This window comes from Suricata suricatta, chromosome 4, assembly GCF_006229205.1.
Source record: "Suricata suricatta isolate VVHF042 chromosome 4, meerkat_22Aug2017_6uvM2_HiC, whole genome shotgun sequence".
Lineage (NCBI taxonomy): Eukaryota > Metazoa > Chordata > Mammalia > Carnivora > Herpestidae > Suricata > Suricata suricatta.
The window spans coordinates 134,647,594-134,668,030 of NC_043703.1; the positions used below are offsets into that span (position 1 = coordinate 134,647,594).

At 40.0% G+C, this 20,437-nt stretch overlaps 2 protein-coding genes across 2 annotated transcripts in view; one reads left to right on the forward strand and one right to left on the reverse strand.

Annotated features, from left to right (window-relative positions):
• Positions 1-11,588, forward strand: part of SOS1 (SOS Ras/Rac guanine nucleotide exchange factor 1) — an 80,047-nt gene extending 68,459 nt beyond the window's left edge. The window contains exons 21-23 of the mRNA XM_029938552.1: positions 3,908-3,952; positions 5,647-5,765; positions 6,661-11,588. Of these exons, the coding sequence (XP_029794412.1) occupies positions 3,908-3,952; positions 5,647-5,765; positions 6,661-7,152 (656 nt within the window). The 3' untranslated portion in view covers positions 7,153-11,588. The remainder of the gene's footprint in view (positions 1-3,907; positions 3,953-5,646; positions 5,766-6,660) is intronic.
• A 7,393-nt stretch (positions 11,589-18,981) lies between these two features.
• Positions 18,982-20,437, reverse strand: part of ARHGEF33 (Rho guanine nucleotide exchange factor 33) — a 73,909-nt gene continuing 72,453 nt past the window's right edge. The window contains 1 exon segment of the mRNA XM_029937900.1: positions 18,982-19,010. The gene's annotated coding sequence lies outside the window, so the exon portion shown is untranslated.

The window sequence follows — 20,437 nt, forward strand, 5'->3', positions numbered from 1 at the left end:
GGGGGGAGGAAGTCGAGAAGCGGGTGACTTAGGAGTTAGGAATCAGAAGATCTAACTTTTTAACAAAAATCAACTTAAAATTATTCTTTGAAGGTATATTACTTTGAGATTTGGTCCAGAATCCTATTTATTTATTCCTGTGTTATACATACATTTGTAGCTCCCAGAAGTTTGTCCTGTCTTTTGACCGCCTACAGTGCATTTGTTTTGAGAATTACTACATCTCGGCTTTATTGGCTACTGGGGGTCATGGAGTCACGTTATATACATAGTAAGCTAGCAGATATTTTTTATTAGTTCCAATAAATACCAGGTAAAAAAGAATTCCCACTTAATTCCCCCAATCCTCTAAAGCTAAGGAATAAAACCAGTACTTTTGGCAGTATACCCAACCTAAAATCATTATTTCTTCTGTCCCACATAACTGTGTGTAGAGTTTTTTCTCTTGAAGCAGATAGCTAGTGTGCATTATAAAATTCCCACATAAGTGATTATTGAAATCACATAAAAGCTATCAGTTGCACATTCTAGCTACAAATGGAAGAGGTGGGGAAACGGGAGATAAGTTCTCTACTAGTTCCCTACTAGTGGCTGAATCTTTAGCATAACTAGTCAGAAGGGGAAGACGGGGTCTTCTTGGAAGGCACGGTCTGGAGCAGTGCTCTGCCGAATGTGCTGGTGGAACAGGATTAAATAGCTGGACAAGTGGAGAAACCACTGTTCTAGGAATTTGGCTTTGTAATCTTAGCTTTGGGGGGTGGTTCTCAATTTCACTTTCTTTGTGAAAACACCTAGTACTATTCCTTTTGCTCTTAGAAACGGAAAATAACTGATTTTGAAATGTAAAAACGCAGCACAGTCTAAAGCCACCTGTATGCTCAGTTAGTTGCGTGCTTGAAGCTTACCGCGGCCTGTGCGTAGTAAAGGTCCTCGTCGGCTGCCGGACCTGCTGGTGCCGTGGGGGCCACCACCGTGCCCGCTGTGTTGCCAGCACAGAGTGAGCTCCCACTTCCTCAGGGCCAGGCAGGAAGGAGCTGCCGTGCCTCCGTTCTTACGCCATCTGAGCACCTGCCACTCGGTACAGAACAGCAGAAAGTTCCACGACCCACGTTTTTCAAACACCAAAGTTTGACTAGACTTTTTGATCAATTACAATAGTACTGTTTTGCTTCATATAGTTTTGCCTTTCAAAATAACTTACTTTAAAACCATAACTAATCATTCAGCCAGTATCTGTTGCATATCTCACTCCTTGCCCAGCACTCCTACATCACATTTTCTCTGGTAAAGCTTATAATCTTACTGAGTGATGAAAAATAATCATGGTTCAGAGAAAATCACAGTTTAGTGCTTTGACCATTGTTAAATGCTGTGATTCTCTTTGTACCATGTTTATTTTTCACTCTCAGTAAGATTGCGAGCTTTTTACCAGAGAAGATGTAAGGGCTTAGCAAAACACTAAATGTGTGGTGAAGACATAATGCTGCGGAAGTTTACACACAAGACGACCTCAGAATGGGCAAGAATGGTCACGTGCAGCTTGTGGTGAGGACAGAGAGGTAAGGAGACCGGCCACCCTTAGTGCAGCTACACACACCCTCACGTTCAGGGCTGTCGCCAGCTCCGCCTTTGACGTGATGATGACAGTGGCCGTGACCAGGGGAGAGACCACCCGCTTCGTCTCTGCTGCTCTAACGAGGTGCGGGGGATGAACTGCTCCAGGGACCTTCCCGGGCCAAGACGGCCTGGTCAGAAAAGGGAGCCAGAGACCCCCCCCACCTGGTCAGTGTACCACACATAAGCTTAGCTGTGTCCCTCCACATGGCGGGGGGGGGGGGGGGGGGGGGGGACGTAGTCCAGGCTTGAAGCTAGGATGCAAGGCTTTTCTTCATAGAAGGTTCTTGTAGGTGCTTACTTTCTGATCTCAGATACATTTGCATTTAACAGGCTTTTGGGAGTTTTAAGAAGTTATTCATGATTGATACAATTTTTTTCTATAGGAAAATCTTATTTCTATTTCAAGAAAGACTCGTGTAAATTGGGAAGTATCTTGAATAGTGGTTTCAGTCCTGACTATATAGTATGATCCCCTGGGGATCATTTAAAAAAATACCTATATGTCCACCCCCCACTTGAATTACACTGGTATTGGCACTAGGAACCAGCCTTTTTTAAAGCTTTCCAGGCGATTCTTCTTTTTTTTTTTTTTAATTTAAGTGGGTTGTCACTCCTAAGTCATTATAAGTAAATGTGTTCAGTATCTGACAAGGATTTCTAGAATATAAGAGCATGTATAATTCAAAGAGAGTTTTCTTTAGCATTTTTCCAGTCAGTGAGACCAAGAAATTCCATTTAATATGACAAATCAGAAAAGTGATCTTGATTTACCAAACATACAAATCTAAGCCTGTGCCACACATATATGTAAATATGATCAGAGCCAAGTCTGTGTATGTAGAAGTGTACATGTATAGATACAGTAATTCTTTCTAAAAGCCTGCTGTTTATAGCTGCCATAAGCTTTGTGTTTTTGTTTTATTCCCATATTGTACTAAGTGTATGACCATGTTCTTGAGGCGTATCTCCAGGAGGCATATTTATTTCCTTTCCAAGAAAAGTGAAAAAAACATAAGTAGGTAAATACTCCCTTAACCCGTTATGTCATAGGTGCCTAATAAGCAGTGGAGTGAATCACCGACAGAGCAGACAGCTTCATTTAATATCAAAGTATAAAAGTTAATTTTAATCTTCTGAATGGTGACTTATTAGAATTAGCTGGATTGCTACCTTTGGTAACCATGGCCTCCAAATATCAGTACGTAAGGAAAGGAGGTTAATGGGATAGATTGTTGGAGACAGGGGCTGTGTGGGAAATACACCCACCGTATTTGCAGAAGTAGCAATCACATTAATAATCTTGCCAACTGAACCTGGAACATAAAATTATTCTTGTTCTGATCAAAGAAGCTAACAGTAGTTCAAATTGTTGGAGTGCTTGTCTATTGTGGAAAGAGAGAGTGGGAGAGACAGACCTGCATTTTAAGACCCCAGCTGAGGCGAGTGTTGGAGGAATTATTTTAGCCTCGTGGATGTTCTCGCTTGCGCACAGGTGATACGAGGCAGTGTAACATAGACAACGGTGTTGGTTTAGAACCGCCACAGATAACTTAGCCTTCTGTCTGGTTTTCTACTTAACTGCTCTTGGTGCTTTGACTTTTATGGTTTTCAGATTTTTTCTTAGATGAATTAATAATCTGTTGAAATTAAACATTCAAAATTTGGCAGTGAGTTTCCTATATAAAATGTGTCTAAGTGCCAAATATTTATTGATTTTTTTGAGGTGTTCAAGATATAGAAGGGAAAAGGCTATATCACTTTCAAGTTTGTTTTGTAATATCCAAAGCTGTAGTTATTTTGTGATGGGAATATATGCTCTAAGAACAATTTCATAGGTATATAGTCTTAGTAAGAAATTCCCTTTTATTTTTCAACTTACTAACTTAAATTCATTGTTTACTACTTATTTCACACATTTGAGTTTTCAAAATAACCTTTAATAAATGACATATTTCTATATGTCCAGCTGAATTCTTTGCTTGAATTGCGTTTATACATTTTTTAAAGTCTCCCACTAATAGAGAATAGTTTTCTAGTGAATGCTTTTCATTGAATGACTATGGCATCAGGTAGTGCATGTAAAAGGACTCTTCAAAATTCCCAATATGATATTAACTCAATTCTTTATTTTTCTCAAAACTAAGATGTAATGAGCTTTTACTAAAAAGACTGTTATACCATTCTTTCCTTGAATGACAAAAATGACATTTTTATCATAGATGAATTTTTGCAGATGAGTTGAATTTATCAGTGAGAGAAAAAATCTACTTTTTCTTGTTTCCTTTCACAGGCAGCGATGCCGTCTTTATCCAAGTTTCACTGCCCCATGGCCCAAGTTAGTATATTTAGTTTAAGACTCCTAATTCTTGCTTTGGCTTTAAAACTTAAACCAAGTGTCCCCTTCCCTGCTAAAACTCTCCTTGGGCCTGGCAGCACTGGTACCCTGCTTGCAACATCTTAGAAATGAGGCCTTCACTTGTGCTATCTTTTGATCATAAATGATTGGCTTAAACGTATATACTCTTCATGCTTTTTGTAAAACCTCTTTTCTCTTTTAAAAAACATTATTATATGGGTGACCTCCACATTTAACCATTTCTCTTTCCCAACTGTAGAGTTCTTAATAGTATTTTAATGCTCAACTTAAAAAAAAAAAAAAAAAAGCAAGAGCATGCATGCGCATATGGGAATGCTGGCGGCTACGTGCAGTGTCTGAATCACACAATACACCGTAGGCGGGCGACCATGGCACAGACTGTAGGCAAATGACTGTTATTTGACTTTAGAACTATCTTATCTTATAGTTGTAACTACTTAAATTATATGGCCTAAATATTCATCACTGTTAGGCGAAATAAAGTTCCATTATAGATATTTGCTTTTATTTTTAAAGTCAACTAACAATTCACCAAATTATTCCATAAGTTTTTAAGCTAATAGATTAATGGTTTTGGCTGTCCTTCATACAAATGGTTTCAAAACATATACAATGGAAAACATTAGTTATAAGCTAAATAACTTATTACATAGTCTTTTAAGAAAAAAGGTAGGTGATCAAAAGGTTGCTCATTTGAATAACACCAGTACACAAAGTACTCTGTAAGATCTATAGTATAACATTTACTTGACAAAAGCTTAAAGGAAAATGAGAACCTGCCAAGTATAATTTTGAATGATCATTGACGTACTTTTTCATATCTTTTTTATACTGTGCATAAACTAACAATTACATGAATGTTGTCTTTCGTAATATAATTATTTTATGCCTAGATTAAGCCCTTGTCGTCACAAATGTCTACCGGATGAGTTCTGATTAGAAGCTTTACTCACCTTTCTTGTGCCAGTTTCATCAACTTCTTACATCAGGCTCACTAGATTTAGTGCAGTTTCGGTTTTCATCAGGGCTGCCTTAGTCATCTTAAATGGCTTAATCACACTTAAAAATTTTGGATTAAAATATGAACCTGACTTTCTGCCAAGGAGAGCCAGCCTACATGAAGCAAAGCGAGGAGCGATCCCTCCCCCAGACCCGAGATTCTCTCCCTGGCATCCTCTGAGAGAATTGCTGGGGATAGCAGTCAAGATCAGAAACTAATCCCAAGGACTGACTACCCACGAAGGGCAGGGAGATGCTATACTAATAAAGCCAGGGACAGAAAGTGAGCCCATCACAAAAGCTTAACAAAATTACCGTTCCAAAGGTTTCTCCCAGAAATCTGAGAATCATACCCAAATAAAAAACTTCCAATAATTAACAGTGGGAATGTTATTTTGTTCAAAAAGCAAAATAACAGAATGTCTTAGGAAGCTTTTTTTTTTCCTGAAAATTCTGCTAAGAAAGTTCTGCATGCTTTTATAGCAGTTTGCTTTAATAAAGGAAATACTACTATGTATTGGTTTATTGAACTGCTTTTGATAATTCTGTACATTTCTTTTAATAAATATAAGCAGTGTCCAACTAAGCCTTTTCAGGATTAATAGATGAAATAAAATTCCTGTGAACTTTAAAAACCATTTCACGTCCTACAGGATCTGCTTCAGTCTCATCTATAAGTTTAACCAAGGGCACTGACGAAGTGCCTGTCCCCCCTCCTGTCCCTCCGCGGAGACGGCCAGAGTCTGCCCCCGCGGAGTCCTCGCCATCTAAGGTAAGTAGGGAGGCCCGTCGTCTGGAACCCAGAGTCCGTGCAGTTACGTTAGAATCACGCGCCTGTGTCTAGTTTAGTTCCCACCAGATTAGGTCAACACGTCAGGGAATCCGAGCTTAACTGAGTTTAGACGGGGACTAAGTACAGATTGACCCTGAGGTAATGTTTATTTCCTATCTTCTGAAAGTTGTTTTTTGGTATGTTTTCAAAACCCCTGTGAATCTAAATTCTGGGCACTGTCCAGGAAAAAACAAGTTTAGTCTATAAACAGTAATGTAGTCTCAAGCAGACTACAACAGAGAAAGAGAAAGAAGCAAACAGGTGTGAAGCTTTATATGAGAGCACATTTTAAGTGAAACTGAAACATCACCTGTCTGAGCCCTCAATACTAAATCTGACCTCCTTTTCAATGGGATTTTCATAACCATTCTGGGTTGGAAGACACCTAAAGGGTTATGATAGCTGTTTTTTCCACTGGTTTAAATTTCTTTCTTTGCCATCTGTTGACTTGATTCAGTGGTTCTCAGAGTATCCAGAGAGCAGGGCACCTGGACAGGTGAGGACACTCTGCAGAGTATCATAAGATGTTAATACAGTAGGTTTAAAATGATAAGATTAACTTACACTAAATCATAAAGTATCTTAGATTGATAGGTACACAGCAGCAAACAACAAAATTTTGAGAAAAATAAAAACGTAGGAAAAAAAATTGTTTTTAATGAATTGGCATCACCCCCTCCCTTTAAAGCACATGGCAAAACGCCCCTGATCCATGCCTGGCGTCTTCCAACAGTGTGTTTGAAAACCCCAACTTCATTCCTAATAGATGCATGGTACTATATAAATTACTAATAAATTTGTGTTTTATTCTTTTTTTTTTTTTCATCTGTGTTAGATGATGTCTAAGCATTTGGACAGCCCCCCGGCGATTCCTCCTAGACAGCCCACATCAAAGGCCTACTCGCCGCGGTATTCCATGTCGGACCGGACCTCTGTCTCAGACCCTCCCGAGAGCCCTCCCTTGTTACCGCCACGAGAACCTGTGAGGACACCCGATGTTTTCTCCAGCTCGCCACTACATCTCCAGCCTCCCCCTTTGGGCAAAAAAAGCGATCATGGCAATGCCTTCTTCCCAAACAGCCCTTCCCCGTTCACACCACCGCCTCCTCAAACCCCTTCTCCTCATGGCACGAGAAGGCATCTGCCATCCCCTCCGCTGACACAAGAAGTGGACCTGCCTTCCATCACCGGGCCGCCTGTCCCTCCACGACAAAGCACTTCTCAGCATATCCCCAAACTCCCTCCAAAAACGTATAAAAGGGAGCACACACACCCCTCCATGCACAGAGACGGGCCGCCACTGCTGGAGAATGCCCACTCTTCCTGAGGGTCTCCGCTCCAGGCTGGACGTCCCCTGGCCCCAAGTCCATTGCTGGCAATGGATGCACTGAATGTGCCAGCACTGAGGAGTTACAGTGACGACTCCAAACACTAACGACTCTACTTCAAGATGCAGTATAAGACAATGAATTTTAACCTAGACATAATTATAAAATGAAAATGGTATTCATTTAGATACGGAAAGACTGATGTAGAGGAATTGGATAACTGATTGCACCTGAAAATCAAGTAAAGGGACTTTTTCCGGCCAGTAGGCAGGAGTCCCCTTTTCGCGAAGTGATCTTTATCATTAAAGGGACGGAAAACAGTCTAGTGTCCAGCAGGCCCACATGACGACAGTTTTTGTAATTCAAAATATGCACTTTTTAAAAAGAAATCTTAAACAGGGATCTTCATATCTCCTTTGTTTTCCTTTGCGTTCACTCATCCTACTTTAGAATGTTTTCTTAAAAATCATTCACAGGACTGGGGGGCGGCGGTGGGGCCTGACCTTGGGGGGTCCAGGCCCCCGCTCTGCCACAGCCCCGTTTACAGGTTATTACCGTGAACTGAATGGGTACCGAGGCTTCACCAAAGAGGTACTTTTTTTCTTTTCTTTTCTTTTTTTTTTTAGGAATAATTATACTAATTTTAAGAGCATTCCTCCACCCACCCTCCCTACAAACAAAATATGGTGGTGATGCCTTCAAATGAGAAGTTTTGTGTCATTAACGTGACAGAAGAACTTTTTAAAAAATGTAACCGTCAAGTATACGATTTACATTTAGGAGACTGTTAATCTGTGCTAGATTGTTATCCCCCGCCCCTGCCCCCACAGAAGTTTACCGGTGACCCATGCCAGGCTCACAGCGTCCTCTGCAAATGCCGTCACCGGTATGGGGAGGGGCATTGCTGGGCATCCCTGACACCACTCATGTTTTGCCGATAGCTGAGTAATCCGCAGATCTAGAAGGACCTTGCATTGCCGAAATCGTGTGTATATAGTGAATGTTATATAATAAACCTGGCAGGTCTGTTTTAATTTAATTGAATAAAAATACAAATACTTTGTTTGGCTGGCATATATTAAATTATTCTATGGAGAAAATGGTTGATTCTTATTTCTTTTCAGTTGAAACACACACACACACACACACACACAAACATAAAAGCATAAAAGCACGTATTGTGGTACGCCTTGGTTTCTAGTTCTGGATTGTATGTATTCATCTTAAAGAATGATAAAAAGTTGCAGTTTGGCATGTAGGAAAAAATTTGGTTAGAATAGGATGGGTATCTTTTAAGCAGAGCTTTGTAAGTTTTTTAATTTGCTAGGCAACATGTATACAGTTTGTTAGTTTATATTAAACGTTCTACCTTGCTTGAGGTCTTTGCTCTATCAACACTATTCATAATAGAACATCTACCTACATCATTAATATCATAATATGGATTAGTCATTAAGCCTATGTACTGATTTTCTGAGTCTAACAAATACTGTGACTGAAATGCATGCAACTTGTTGAAGAGAAAAAGTTTTATTAATCTCCACCCTAATGTCTGTGAAATGTGCAGTATTCCATCATTAGAGAGTCATCAGTTCATCAGTATCTGCATGTGTCCTCAGAATAATGAAGCAACATTTCAGCAATTCTGTTAACCATGCCATTAGAGACATTTTTAGAAGTGTTGCATCATGGTGGAAACCTAGTACTTAAATAATGTGATATTTATTAGAGCATTAAATGTACATCACAGTAGTACAGTAAATAGTCCTTTAAGACAAGAATGTTGATTGCATCATCATTAAGCAATCCATCCTAACATATCCTTTCTTATTTATTTGCTAGAGTTGAATCTTTGTTTAATATCTGTACCATTCCTCTTATGGTAGCCATTTTTCTCTTTGTAAAATGTCTTTTAAAAGTCTCCCAAAAAATTAGTTTCGAATCCACTCTTGTATGCAACGTGTCCATAAGACCATTCATTCAACAAGTGTTTATCTAAGCCTTCTTACTAGTGCTGCTACAATTAATCATAATATACATTCCAGAATCCTCCATGACTTCTTATTAGAACAGCCTCATTTTCCCTAGGATTTCCCTTTGTATGTCTTACCGATCACTTCTCTTTTTTAATTACGCCACCCCACTCCATATGAGAACCTGAGAGGTCACACTGGAGCCCGTTCACTATCTCTCTGGCTAGTGTGACAGCCTTCACTCAGTAAGGCTTTTCAACCCGCCTGATCGTCTAAAGAACAAAAGCTTAGATTTGAAGTTCTAATCATACTTCTCCCAAAGGGAACCATTCTTCTACTCTAGTGGTTCTAGGAGACCACTTCACTGTGCATCAGCATTGTGGATAGAGGATATTTTTATTCTGAAGTTGACATTTGGGTAAAAATATTTCCTGCAGCGGTAACTGATTAGAAAAATTCCAATTGGATGCCCTTAAATGGAGGTGAGAAAACTGTATCCTTGCCTTCTTCATACATGAAACATGAATTAGCTGACAAATTTATTCTCTGTAGTAACTAAAATATACTTATTCAGGGACAAGAAGTGGCTGAGAAGAAAAATGCATCACCACAAAATTCTGCTTTTGAATTCAGGACGTTACAAGACAGTCAATGCAGCATGACTCTTCCTAAACCACATTCCAAAACACGGAACATTTCTTTTAGAAATGGAAATGTTCTTAGATGTTTCATCTTTGGATCGCTAAAAATATTTCAAGGTTGAATTTACTTAAGCAGGCTATTAACCAAGAACAATACAAAGGGAGGCTTTTCACGTCTGAGCACTTCTAAAAACAGGAACAGATATGTTTCTAAGTTTATTGAAAGACAGATTATTTACTATTCCCAGCCCTTCTAATGCATTTCAAGAGTACAAATTATCAGGAAATATACAAACATTCAAAGTTTTCTTAATTAAAGGTTGTTGAGTATCATAGTATGTGTTTAGTAGGTTACTACGCTCTACCCCCTCAAGAATGTTTTAACGGATCTGAATTTAGGAAAGCGCCCGCCACACTAGTGATACTATAGTCAACACAACAGTCTAGTGAACAGGTACTATTTCAGTTGGAGGCTATGTTATGGGTCTAAATTCTTCCTTAATGAGTTTTCTCATAAGTTGAGAGGTATACAAACCAAAACTTGGTATCTGTGATCATGATCTTAATCCTCAAGTTTAGCTTACTTTAGTCATGTATCTCATCCTTCATCTTTAAAGATAGCTTAAATTCAGTTTTAAGTGGCTCAGCAAAACAAATAATGGAAATGAAGGGAGAGGTTCCCAATTTGTTAGTGTTGTACATATCAGAGAAAACCTTTTATTTCCTCCAGATTTAGAAAGAAACAAATTTAACCATGTGTCTCTTGGTATTCTGCTGCTATGGGAAGGTTCACTTGTTCTTTTAGCCTATGTTATATGACTGTTGGACAAGAGAAGGTCCTGCTGCACATGAATCTTTACCGGTAAAATACACACCACAAGGTTAAAATTGGTTTGGCCAAAAGAATTATGCAGTAGAATTACTTATAAGGGAAAGTGATGACTTAGTTTATTTATTCAATATTTCTCTTTTGAAGCATCTCATTACTAACTTAAAATCATAATCCCTTATACATGAGCCAAAATATTTTGAGCTCTAGTTAAGAAGCATGAAGTCTATATGATAAATCTAAACAAAAGCACTTGTAACTTGTTTTGTAAATTTCATGCCTTATTTTCCATTTTTGACACCGTAAAGTGCATTTTCTGTCGACTGTGAGCAAATTTCCCTTTTGCCTTTAATGAAAATAGTGCATTAAGTAGCCAATTGCTGCAAAATTATAAAGCAAGTTAGCTAAAGGTGGATCACATTGGACTACCACTCAGAGAAACAAGATGCAGAGGGAGTCACGTGTGTGGCTTTAGGGGAGCGCACCTGTGCCAGATGCATGCCACTTTCAGTAGCTGCCAAATGTGCCTTTAATTAAGAACATCTCTAATTTTTTTCTTCAGATCAAGTCAGCATTTGGGGGCGGGATCAGGGCAGGGGACCTTGGGGTGCAAATATCTGGTGAAACTCACCAGAGAAGAAGCCTTTGTCAAAGTGACATGTATAACTTTAGTTGAAACGTGTTCGTGTATATATATATATGTATATATATACATATGAATATATGTGTGTGTATTTGCCTTTGTCTAGTAGCACGGTATTTGCTAAAATAATTGTCAAAAAAATTGCTCTGTCGGTCATACGTTGATGTAAAAACAAAGTGCGGTCTATATACATCTAATATGGCCTTTGTACCTGACCATGTTCGTAGGTAATCTTTGTACTCTGCGTGCAGCAGTATTCGGTTTGCATTTAAAGTGAAAATAATGGCTGTTATTTTTCTGGCATTACTAAGATAAACTGAAAAATAATAAAAATGCCTTACCTAGTCCACAAGTGTATTCTTTTTGTATTTTAAAAAGCACTCTTCAGTATCAGTCATGATGCTCACTTTGTGCTTCGCACATGCAAAGTGTGTTCTTTATCATGGTCATGCTTTGGAGACACTTTTTCCTGTATCATGCTCTATATAAAAAGTTCAGTATTTCCTTCTGTATCAATCCCTCTGACTGTAATGAGTGGGAGGCCCTTGGGATGAACATTAGTGACCTTCAGTATCACCTGGATGAAGTTTTTCAAAGGGCTGAGGGAGGCATTTGTAGTCCATCAGTTTTAAGATCTCACAATTCCTTGACAGGCAAGTTTTACTGAGCCCTGTTGGAATGTGGCAGCCTGGCATTTAGCAACTCTTTCTAGGCTTGGCATAAAAAAAAAATACGGTTTGGGGCCCCTGGTGGCTCAGTTAAGCCTCTGACTTCAGCTCAGGTCATGATCTCATGGTTCATGAGTTGGTTGGAGACCCACATTGGACTCTGTGCTGACAGTGCAGAGCCTGCTTGGGATTCTGTCTCTCTCTCTTAAAAATAAAATATTTTAATGTTTATTTTTGAGAGAGAGAAAGAGAGAGAGCGGGCGCACACACACGAGCAAGTGAGCAGGGGAGGGGAAGAGAGAGAGGGAGACACAGAATCCAAAGCCAGGCTCTAGGCTCTGCGCTGTCAGCACACAGCCCAACACGGGGCTCAAACTCACGAACCATGAGATCATGACCTGAGCTGAGGTCAGAGCCCAACAGACTGTGCTACCCAGGCGCCCCCAAAACAAACTTTTTTTAAAAAGTGATGATAATACTTAGAGATCTAATACCCTTATTTAAAACTTGAGGCAGGTGAGGCCTGGAGCAGTGAGAGGATTTAGCCAACGTCACGTGGCCGTTAGTGACTGAGACAATTGGCTCAACTCTGACTCCTGGCATTTGGAGGGCTGCTTTTAGGAACCACTAAGATGTATTTGCAGTTCCCCCACTGCTTTAAAGAAACACTTAGGAAAATAACATTAATGTTGATATTAGTCATAACATTAATGCTGATGTTAGTCAACCTGGTTCTGAATTTGCTCTTGAAATGTCACTTTTGAATTTTGACCAGGTGGTCTGCGTTCTTACTTATTTTAGTCATTGTTAATTCATCATAGATTCAGGGTACTTAAGTCTCTAGGGCACAGCCCACAATGGGGCTAAAGACATACATGACTTCCAGAGGCAAGGAAAGCTCTGACAGAGTAGAATTCCAAAACATCTTACACAGGGCACCTGGGTGGCTCAGTCGGTTGAGTGTCCACCTTCAGCTCAAGTCATGATCTCACAGTTCGTGAGTTCAAGCCCCACACTGGGCTCTCTGCTGTCAGCACAGAACCCACTTCAGCTCCTCCTGTCTCCCTCTCCCTGCCCTTCCCCTGCTTGCATGTGTGCTCGCGCTCTCTCTCTCTCTCTCTCTCTCTCTCTCAAAAATAAACATTTTTAAAATCTTATGCACAAATTAAGACTCTTGATTCTCATTAGAGGCAAAAAAAAAAAAAACCCACCACACAGTCCTTTTTTAGAAGCTAGTTTCTCTCCCCTTCATGACTCCTCAAAAAAAGAATGACTGTGGTGAAGTACATTAAGCAGTTGCTTTAGAACCACGCCTCTGTGTTCACATTCTGGTTCCATTACTTACTAGATGTATAACTTTGGAGAAGTTACTTAAATAATCTGAGCCTCTGTTCCTCATCATCAACACATGAAGTTAACAGATCTACTGGGGACTACTGTGAGGTTTAAAGTTGATCTGTGTAAAACCCAATGCCTTTCACAGAATAGGTGCTTAAGGTAACTAAAACTATAAGAGATATGTTTTCAAAGTCTGCCTGCTTTTAGGTATCTTTTAAGAAACAGATTTAAGCCTAAAGTCCCCATAACCTGATTCTTTAATATCCAGATTCCTTTGATGTTTACTATCACTTAAATTGGTTTTGAGTGACTGTATTATAAATATTTGATAGGGCTCATCTGACTATTGAAAAATATTTACTGTTCCAGGTACACTTCTGATGTCAGGGATACAGCAATGAACAAAACAAACAAAACTAGCCCAGTGGAAGGCAGCTTGGTCAAGGTGATAGCAGTGGAGGTGGTGGGAAGTTGGTCAGAGTCTGGATAGGTTTGGAAGACAGCCAGTTTTCTGAGAGCCTGAAGGTGGGGTTTAAGAAATAGAATGGTCAAGGATGACTTTAAGGTGTTTTGCCTGAGCAACTAGGAGGACAAAGTTACCATTAGCTGAGGTGGGAACAGCAGAGCTGAAGCAGAGGCTAGGACACGAGAAATTCAGTTAAGTATGTCAGACATCTGAGGGGTGCCGGGAGGCAGTGGGAGACGTGAGTCTGAAATCTGGGAGTCTGGGCCAAGGATATAAAACTGGGAGTCACTTCCATAGAGATCATATTTTAAAGCTAGCCAACTGGATATGACCATCAAAGAAGCACAGACTGGACAAAAAAGAGATCTAAGGAGAGCCCTGGACACTCTAACAGGACGGAGGAACAGGAGCCAGGAGGATGCTGTGCCCTTGAAGCCTAGTAAGTTATTTCAGAAGGAAGAGGTGATAAGCATGTCAAATACTATCTGATAGGGAGAGTGAAGCACTCATTTAGCAAGGTGAAAGTCAGTGATGATCTGGACATGACCGGTGCAGGGGAGAGGTGTGAGCCCAGGGAGCTTAATAAGAGGCGAGAATTGGAGCAGCTTCCTCCTCCAAGTTTTACTATAAAGGGAGGCAGAGATGCGCAGCATAACTGGAACAGTCAAGATAACTTTTGCTTAACAGCTGGGAGAAATAAGAGCATGACTGTATGCTAAAGGGTTTGCCCTCACTGGAAAATATGCTAACGAGGACAGGGGATGTGACCTAGTGCTACACGGAGACAACTCACTTAGAGAGAAACACAGTATTGAGCAACAGTCCTTTACAGCAGACCCTGCTGTCTTCAGATGAAGAGCGTTACACACATGTGGAGAGAACACAGCACGCTCCGCTTTCCTGCTAAGAATCAAGAGCATTTAATACTACTACCTCTGAAGGGAATGAGGGAAGGAGGGGGGAAATCTATTTTATAAATAAGAAATAAGTTTAGATGATTTACCAAGATCACGCATAAGCTCTTTGAAAACAAGTTATTTGGGTAGAAAAATCTTGACTCTTGTGCATGTCTGACAGCCTCCAAAAACAACATCTTCAGCACTGACTAAATCATATCCTATAATCCTAAACATATGTTTAAAACTAAGGTCTAGTGGCACACATCAATTTCTATTTTTCCCCTTAAAGTATATAGGTTTCCATCAATTTTCTCAAGCTTCTTTATTAAACTCATTTCTGTTTTTGAAAACGTGGATCTCCTCTTCTTTTTCCCTCACCCTCTTCCCACTACATGAGACTCACTGGCCTCTATTCCATAAACACCAAGATGCCCGGATGCTGAGAACACTACACTCACATCTTTAAGTTAAACCAACTTTCAGGATATGAGAATCCAAAGTGTCCCAAAAGCATTACTGTTTTAAGCTCAGGAAGAAAATTATTAATGGCGATATTTCAAGAGAAAGTTTAGTCTGAAAACTGTTATCTAATTTTATATACAACTTAACATAAGACATTCATTTTATCATTTTTCTAAGTACATGTGATTATCTGGAACATACAATCAATTTTACCAATTTATTATAAAGAATACTAATCCTCTATATATGTACATTTTAATCAAAATTTTACTGTATGTGATAGGAAAGGTCACAGATGAATTTAAGAAAATTTCAGAAAGATTCACTCTACTCTACCAGCTTTCTGTATCTCAAGGTAAGTATAATCAATTCTCTATTCTGTCCTGAACTTCCATCTATGCATAGAACCTGAGTGCTGATTACATACTAGAGCATCCACTTCATTGGTCTAAGAGGTAAGGGCTATACAATTTCAGTGAGCCAAAGAATCACCTGTGTGCATTTAAAATGCAGATACCTGGGCCCCACTCCCAAATTTATTCTAATGAAGTGGCACTGAACTAGTCCCCAGGAATCTGAATTTTTACAAGTTCCCCCCCAGAGAAAATAATGTGTTAGTAAAGACTTGAAGAAGGTAAGTAAATGAGACATGAGGTGCTACAGAAAGTACTATTCAAATGGTTTTCCCTGAGCGAGCGAGCAACCTTCTAATGGCAAGTCCCAGATGGGTTTCAACTATTTGTCACAGGGTGAAAGAGAGAGCCTTGGAGCACTGGCGCACACACTCCTGGCTCCCCAAGCTCCCAACCTTAGAGTCAGTAAAGCAGAGCGAGTCCTTGCTTGGGCTTGTACACAGACCACACCGGCTACAGAAGGGCCCTGCTGGCCCTCCCAGCCTGTGCAGAAATACCCGTCTCACCTTTTGGTGAGGTACTTCTTTCTGCTTAGGGAGCCGGACACTTCCAGAAGACAGTTGTGGTCTCTTATGTGAGCTGTACTTCTCCATGGGACCGGAGCTCACAGATGGAGGAACTGCACACTTCTTTCTTTCCCACCCTGACTTCATCTTTAATGCAACATTACATTATATGTCATTAAGAAACATCATTAAAGATCCTATCTCTGCTGTCAACTTACAGTACTATGTAGGAAGATTATGAAGTGAGCCAGGACAACACAGAAAAGAGTAGCCAACTTTCTTTCTTTTTTCTTTCTTTTTACTTTCTTTTTCTTCCTTCCTTCCTTCCTTCCTTTTTTTTTTTCCAGTGGAAAGATGTCCACGAATACTAAATGCTGTGAAAAGGACACTGGTGTCTTTTACTGCTCCAGAAGACAACTGTGTTTTATTTCATTTGTGATTGATATTTTTCTTTGAAAAAAATAAAAAGAAAGAAAGGTAGGAAGGTAAAGGGACAACCCTGAAGTTCTTTGTCAAATGATGAGCAGAGATTATTCTCTGCAGCTGAATGTGTACTGTTCTAGAGGTGAGAAGGAATTTTAAAAGATATTTCATAGTTCCTGCCCTCAAGGGGACTCAACATTCTTGTTGGGAAGACAAGACAAATACATCAGAAGATAGACAAGTTACGGTACCAGAGACCACAGAAAGACGAGGGACTTATACTGGGAGACTGGCAGGGGGGACACAATGCAAGGGGCCACGGCTCACCAGTGGGCAGAAGAAGCCCAGCTTGGCTGAGGGCCGGGAGTCCAGCAGACCAGCAAGGTTGGAGACAGCAGCCAAAGAGAAGACTTGACCCCATGCTGGACAGACAGCCAGCCTTGAATGTCAAGTCAAGGAGTTTGGAATTTATAGACAAATAAGAACATTCAGAGAGGTTCACACAAAGCAGCTTTTGGGAATATGAATGCGTTAGAGGTGTACAGGACTGATGGGGGCTAGAAAGCTACTGGAAAAATCCAGATACAAGGTGAAGGAGACCCTGGGAGTAAGGCAGCACTAATTATTACCTGTTTTACACACTAGTTTCATAAAGTATAACAAAACTGAGTCATGCTACAAACGTAATATCAAGATTTTTTCGAAGGATGTTATCAAAATGAAAATCTGGGAGGTGTGTGATGTTTTTGAGACCTTCCCAAGTAATTGGTCATTTTTATGATATACATTACAAAGAGGAAAGAAAGTTTATTGTTTTTACATTTTACTTAAAAGACCATCACTTTCCATATCCAGTCAGTTCTGCATTGTGCTTTCAGACACTGCCCCCAAACCTTCTTTGGCCTACTAAATAGAGAGAGTTTGAACTTCAAAGGAGTTCATTAATTTCAGGAAAAGAAAAGCTTGGCTTAAACTTAAATACTGGAAACTCCCAAAACTTGACAGCAATCCTGTAGGCATTCCAGACCACCTACTGTTTAAAGGCTGATGAGTTCCTAATTAACCATCAGACTTGTAGAAAAGGTGTAACACAAGCAAAACTTCCCCAATTTTATCAAGCAGCGCATTCCTAGAGGAAGAGTTTCTACAGAAGTTGGTTTGAGTGCCAATATTCTGAATGGACGGTAACCAAATGCCTCTAATTCATTACAGATGACTGCCTGGGAAGAGAGACAACTTGTTTAAACCTAACATTTTTCTATTATTCTTGTGTTAGGGGCAGGTCAAGGCTGCAGACCATCCCGGACATATCCATGGGGAAACAGCACATTGCATTACTCTGTAGCCAGGCAAGCCTCATTGCAATGATTCCTCTGGCTGAGCTATTAAGGACTCTGGGGTTTTTTTGTTTTGTTTTGTTTTGTTTTGTTTTGTTTTTTGGGAGGTTTGTTTTGCAGCTTACTTCTGGAAAACAGAACACGGTCTCACCAGCCCTAAGCTTCCATTCTGACCCGGTGTTTTGTAGCAACTGCTGTGCATGAGCCATTAAAGCACGGATGTGGTTGCCACCTTCTTTCCAGACTGCAGAAAGTCTTTAAAAAGAGGATATAGCTTAGTAAGTGTTTCTCCCCCAAACCCGTCTGTTCATGAGTGTGTGTGACACTCAGGATCACTAAGGGCTCTCTGGATCCTGAGAACTCAACGACACATAGACTCCGGACTATTCTCATCTGCAGCACAACCCACACAAGGGAAAATGTTTCTTTGGCCTCCCAGTCTCGAGAGAGATCACTGTTCCCTGCACCCTTTCTCGTTACCACAGAGAGAGAAGTCCTACTCTTCTGGTTCTCCTCCTGTTTAGAGATCAGTGTGTCTATAAGCTTTGAACCTTCCATATCATGGTTTAAGCACAAATTCTCGACAACTCAGATTGGCAACATGTAAAATACAACTCTTAACTGATCCTTTGCCTTCAGGGATGTTAGATATTGCTTCGGGGTTTTTGGAAGACATATGGCAAGACAGAACTGGCCCCTAACATGGCGCATTAGCCTAGGAGCACTGGGATGAATTAATAAGGTAAATGCCCAGGAAGCACAGAGTTCACATCCATGGTACACGCTCAATTTTATACTGGGGGGAATGACTTCGAGTTGGAAGTTTTTGTTCTTACAAACATTTATTTTCCTCCAAATTTATTGTTTCTATAATGCTGTGAAAAGTCTTCATTTCCCTTTTCCCAAGTGCTGAAGTTCAAAAAGCCAGCTCTCAACCACAAACTAATCTTCATCTCTTCAATGTCTTGTATGTTGATTTAGTTTCATATGTAAGTATTTATATTCGTTTTCCTCAGGGACTTATACATCAGTATATATATGTATATATATATATTCCTACACAGATATATACAAGCTTTTTACCCTCATCTTACCACTTGACAATACAACTTTAAGTATGTTTTACACAGCTGTTCCTTGGTCAAGGTCATTTGCAAGAGCAAGTCGGTTTCTGAAGAAATCTTGTTTGGTGGGTGAAGGATCCATTGAGGGATTCTCATTAGTTTTTTCCCTGTATTCTGATCCACTGGACCTAAAATCTCAGCACACAGATAAAGTACAGGTTGATTTGGTTTTAATTGTTTTCAGATATTTTATCTATCCAAATTGTTTCGCATTTGTAAAACAGTTGCCTCTTAGATCTGGAATAATTTTAACTTCCCCTGAATTTCATGACTCAGGACAGGTGTAACTAAAATTTGCAAAGAATATAAAGAGAATTTCTTTCCAATGCTTTATGGAGACAATTGTGACAACTGTGTAGGTCAGTGTAAGATACTGTGTGAAAACACTGTAAGAGGGAAATAAAGGCTCAGAAAAATTTAGGAAATCCTATTTTTGATTCAGTGAAGTAACTACTCCACATATTACCAAGGCCCTTAAATTAAAATGGATGGAATTCATTGTTCTCAACCAAGGTTATCTAACAAGGGCCATCATTCAATTTGGGCATTACATTACAAACTCTTACTGTTGCTTGTTTTCATTTTTAAATGAAAGATTTATTGAAGCCAACCACACACATATGCTACATTTGGTAGATGCAGAAATTAGTACAGTAGTCAGATTGAGGAGATTCTATAATCTCAACCACCACAAAGGAGACCAAGCCCAATTAATAGTCACAACCCAAATCAGTCCAATAGAGTCCCCAGTCGAGGTGCATTCTTCCTTTATCTTGGTTAAGCCAGTTGGGTACTCCATCCCAGCTCTGCACCTTCTCCAGTTTGTTCAGGTCAGAAGTCCCTGGAGGGAGGAGGCTTTCTGGAAATAACCTCTGAAAGGCTAGTCTGGGGCCCTTTGGCTAACTTAACCTCAGAGCTAGAATGGGTAAAACTAGCCCACTGACTGAGAACCGGTATCAAAAGACCTCTTGCAGGATGTATGGAAGTGACGTTAGACATGAAGTTCTTTGTCCAAAGCTCCTATACAACTGAACAAGTTCTCCATATGCTGAGGCAGAATCAGGCATGCTTCCACTATCCACAAAAGAAAGATAAGTTCTTTCACTATCATAGGTATGCTACAAGTCCTCACTATTGTTATTAGATAAGTTCATTATGACTCTGTCAGTTACGAATTAATTGGGCAGAATTCAAACATCCATTTACATTATTCAAAGAAAGCAGTTGGATCCACACAAAGACTAAAATCCTGATGTCTAGAAATCTGATGACTGACTGGATTTTTTTTTTACTCTTCGCCCTCATACCTGGCATCACAGATGAAGCCAGAGCTGCCCACTTCCGGTCAGGAAGAAGCACCATCCCACTACATCCCAGGGCATGGAGGGAAAACTATTTATTCTCTCAACACCAGTCCATCTGGGTACTCATCAGATAAAATTACATCTGGCTGGGGTGAAAGTCCTTTTCCTTTTCAGAAGCCCCCTGGAAACAGCCTCCACATGCCTGCCCCCAAAACTCCACACCTTCTCTGGACTCAGAACTCCCACCTATTTCCAGTT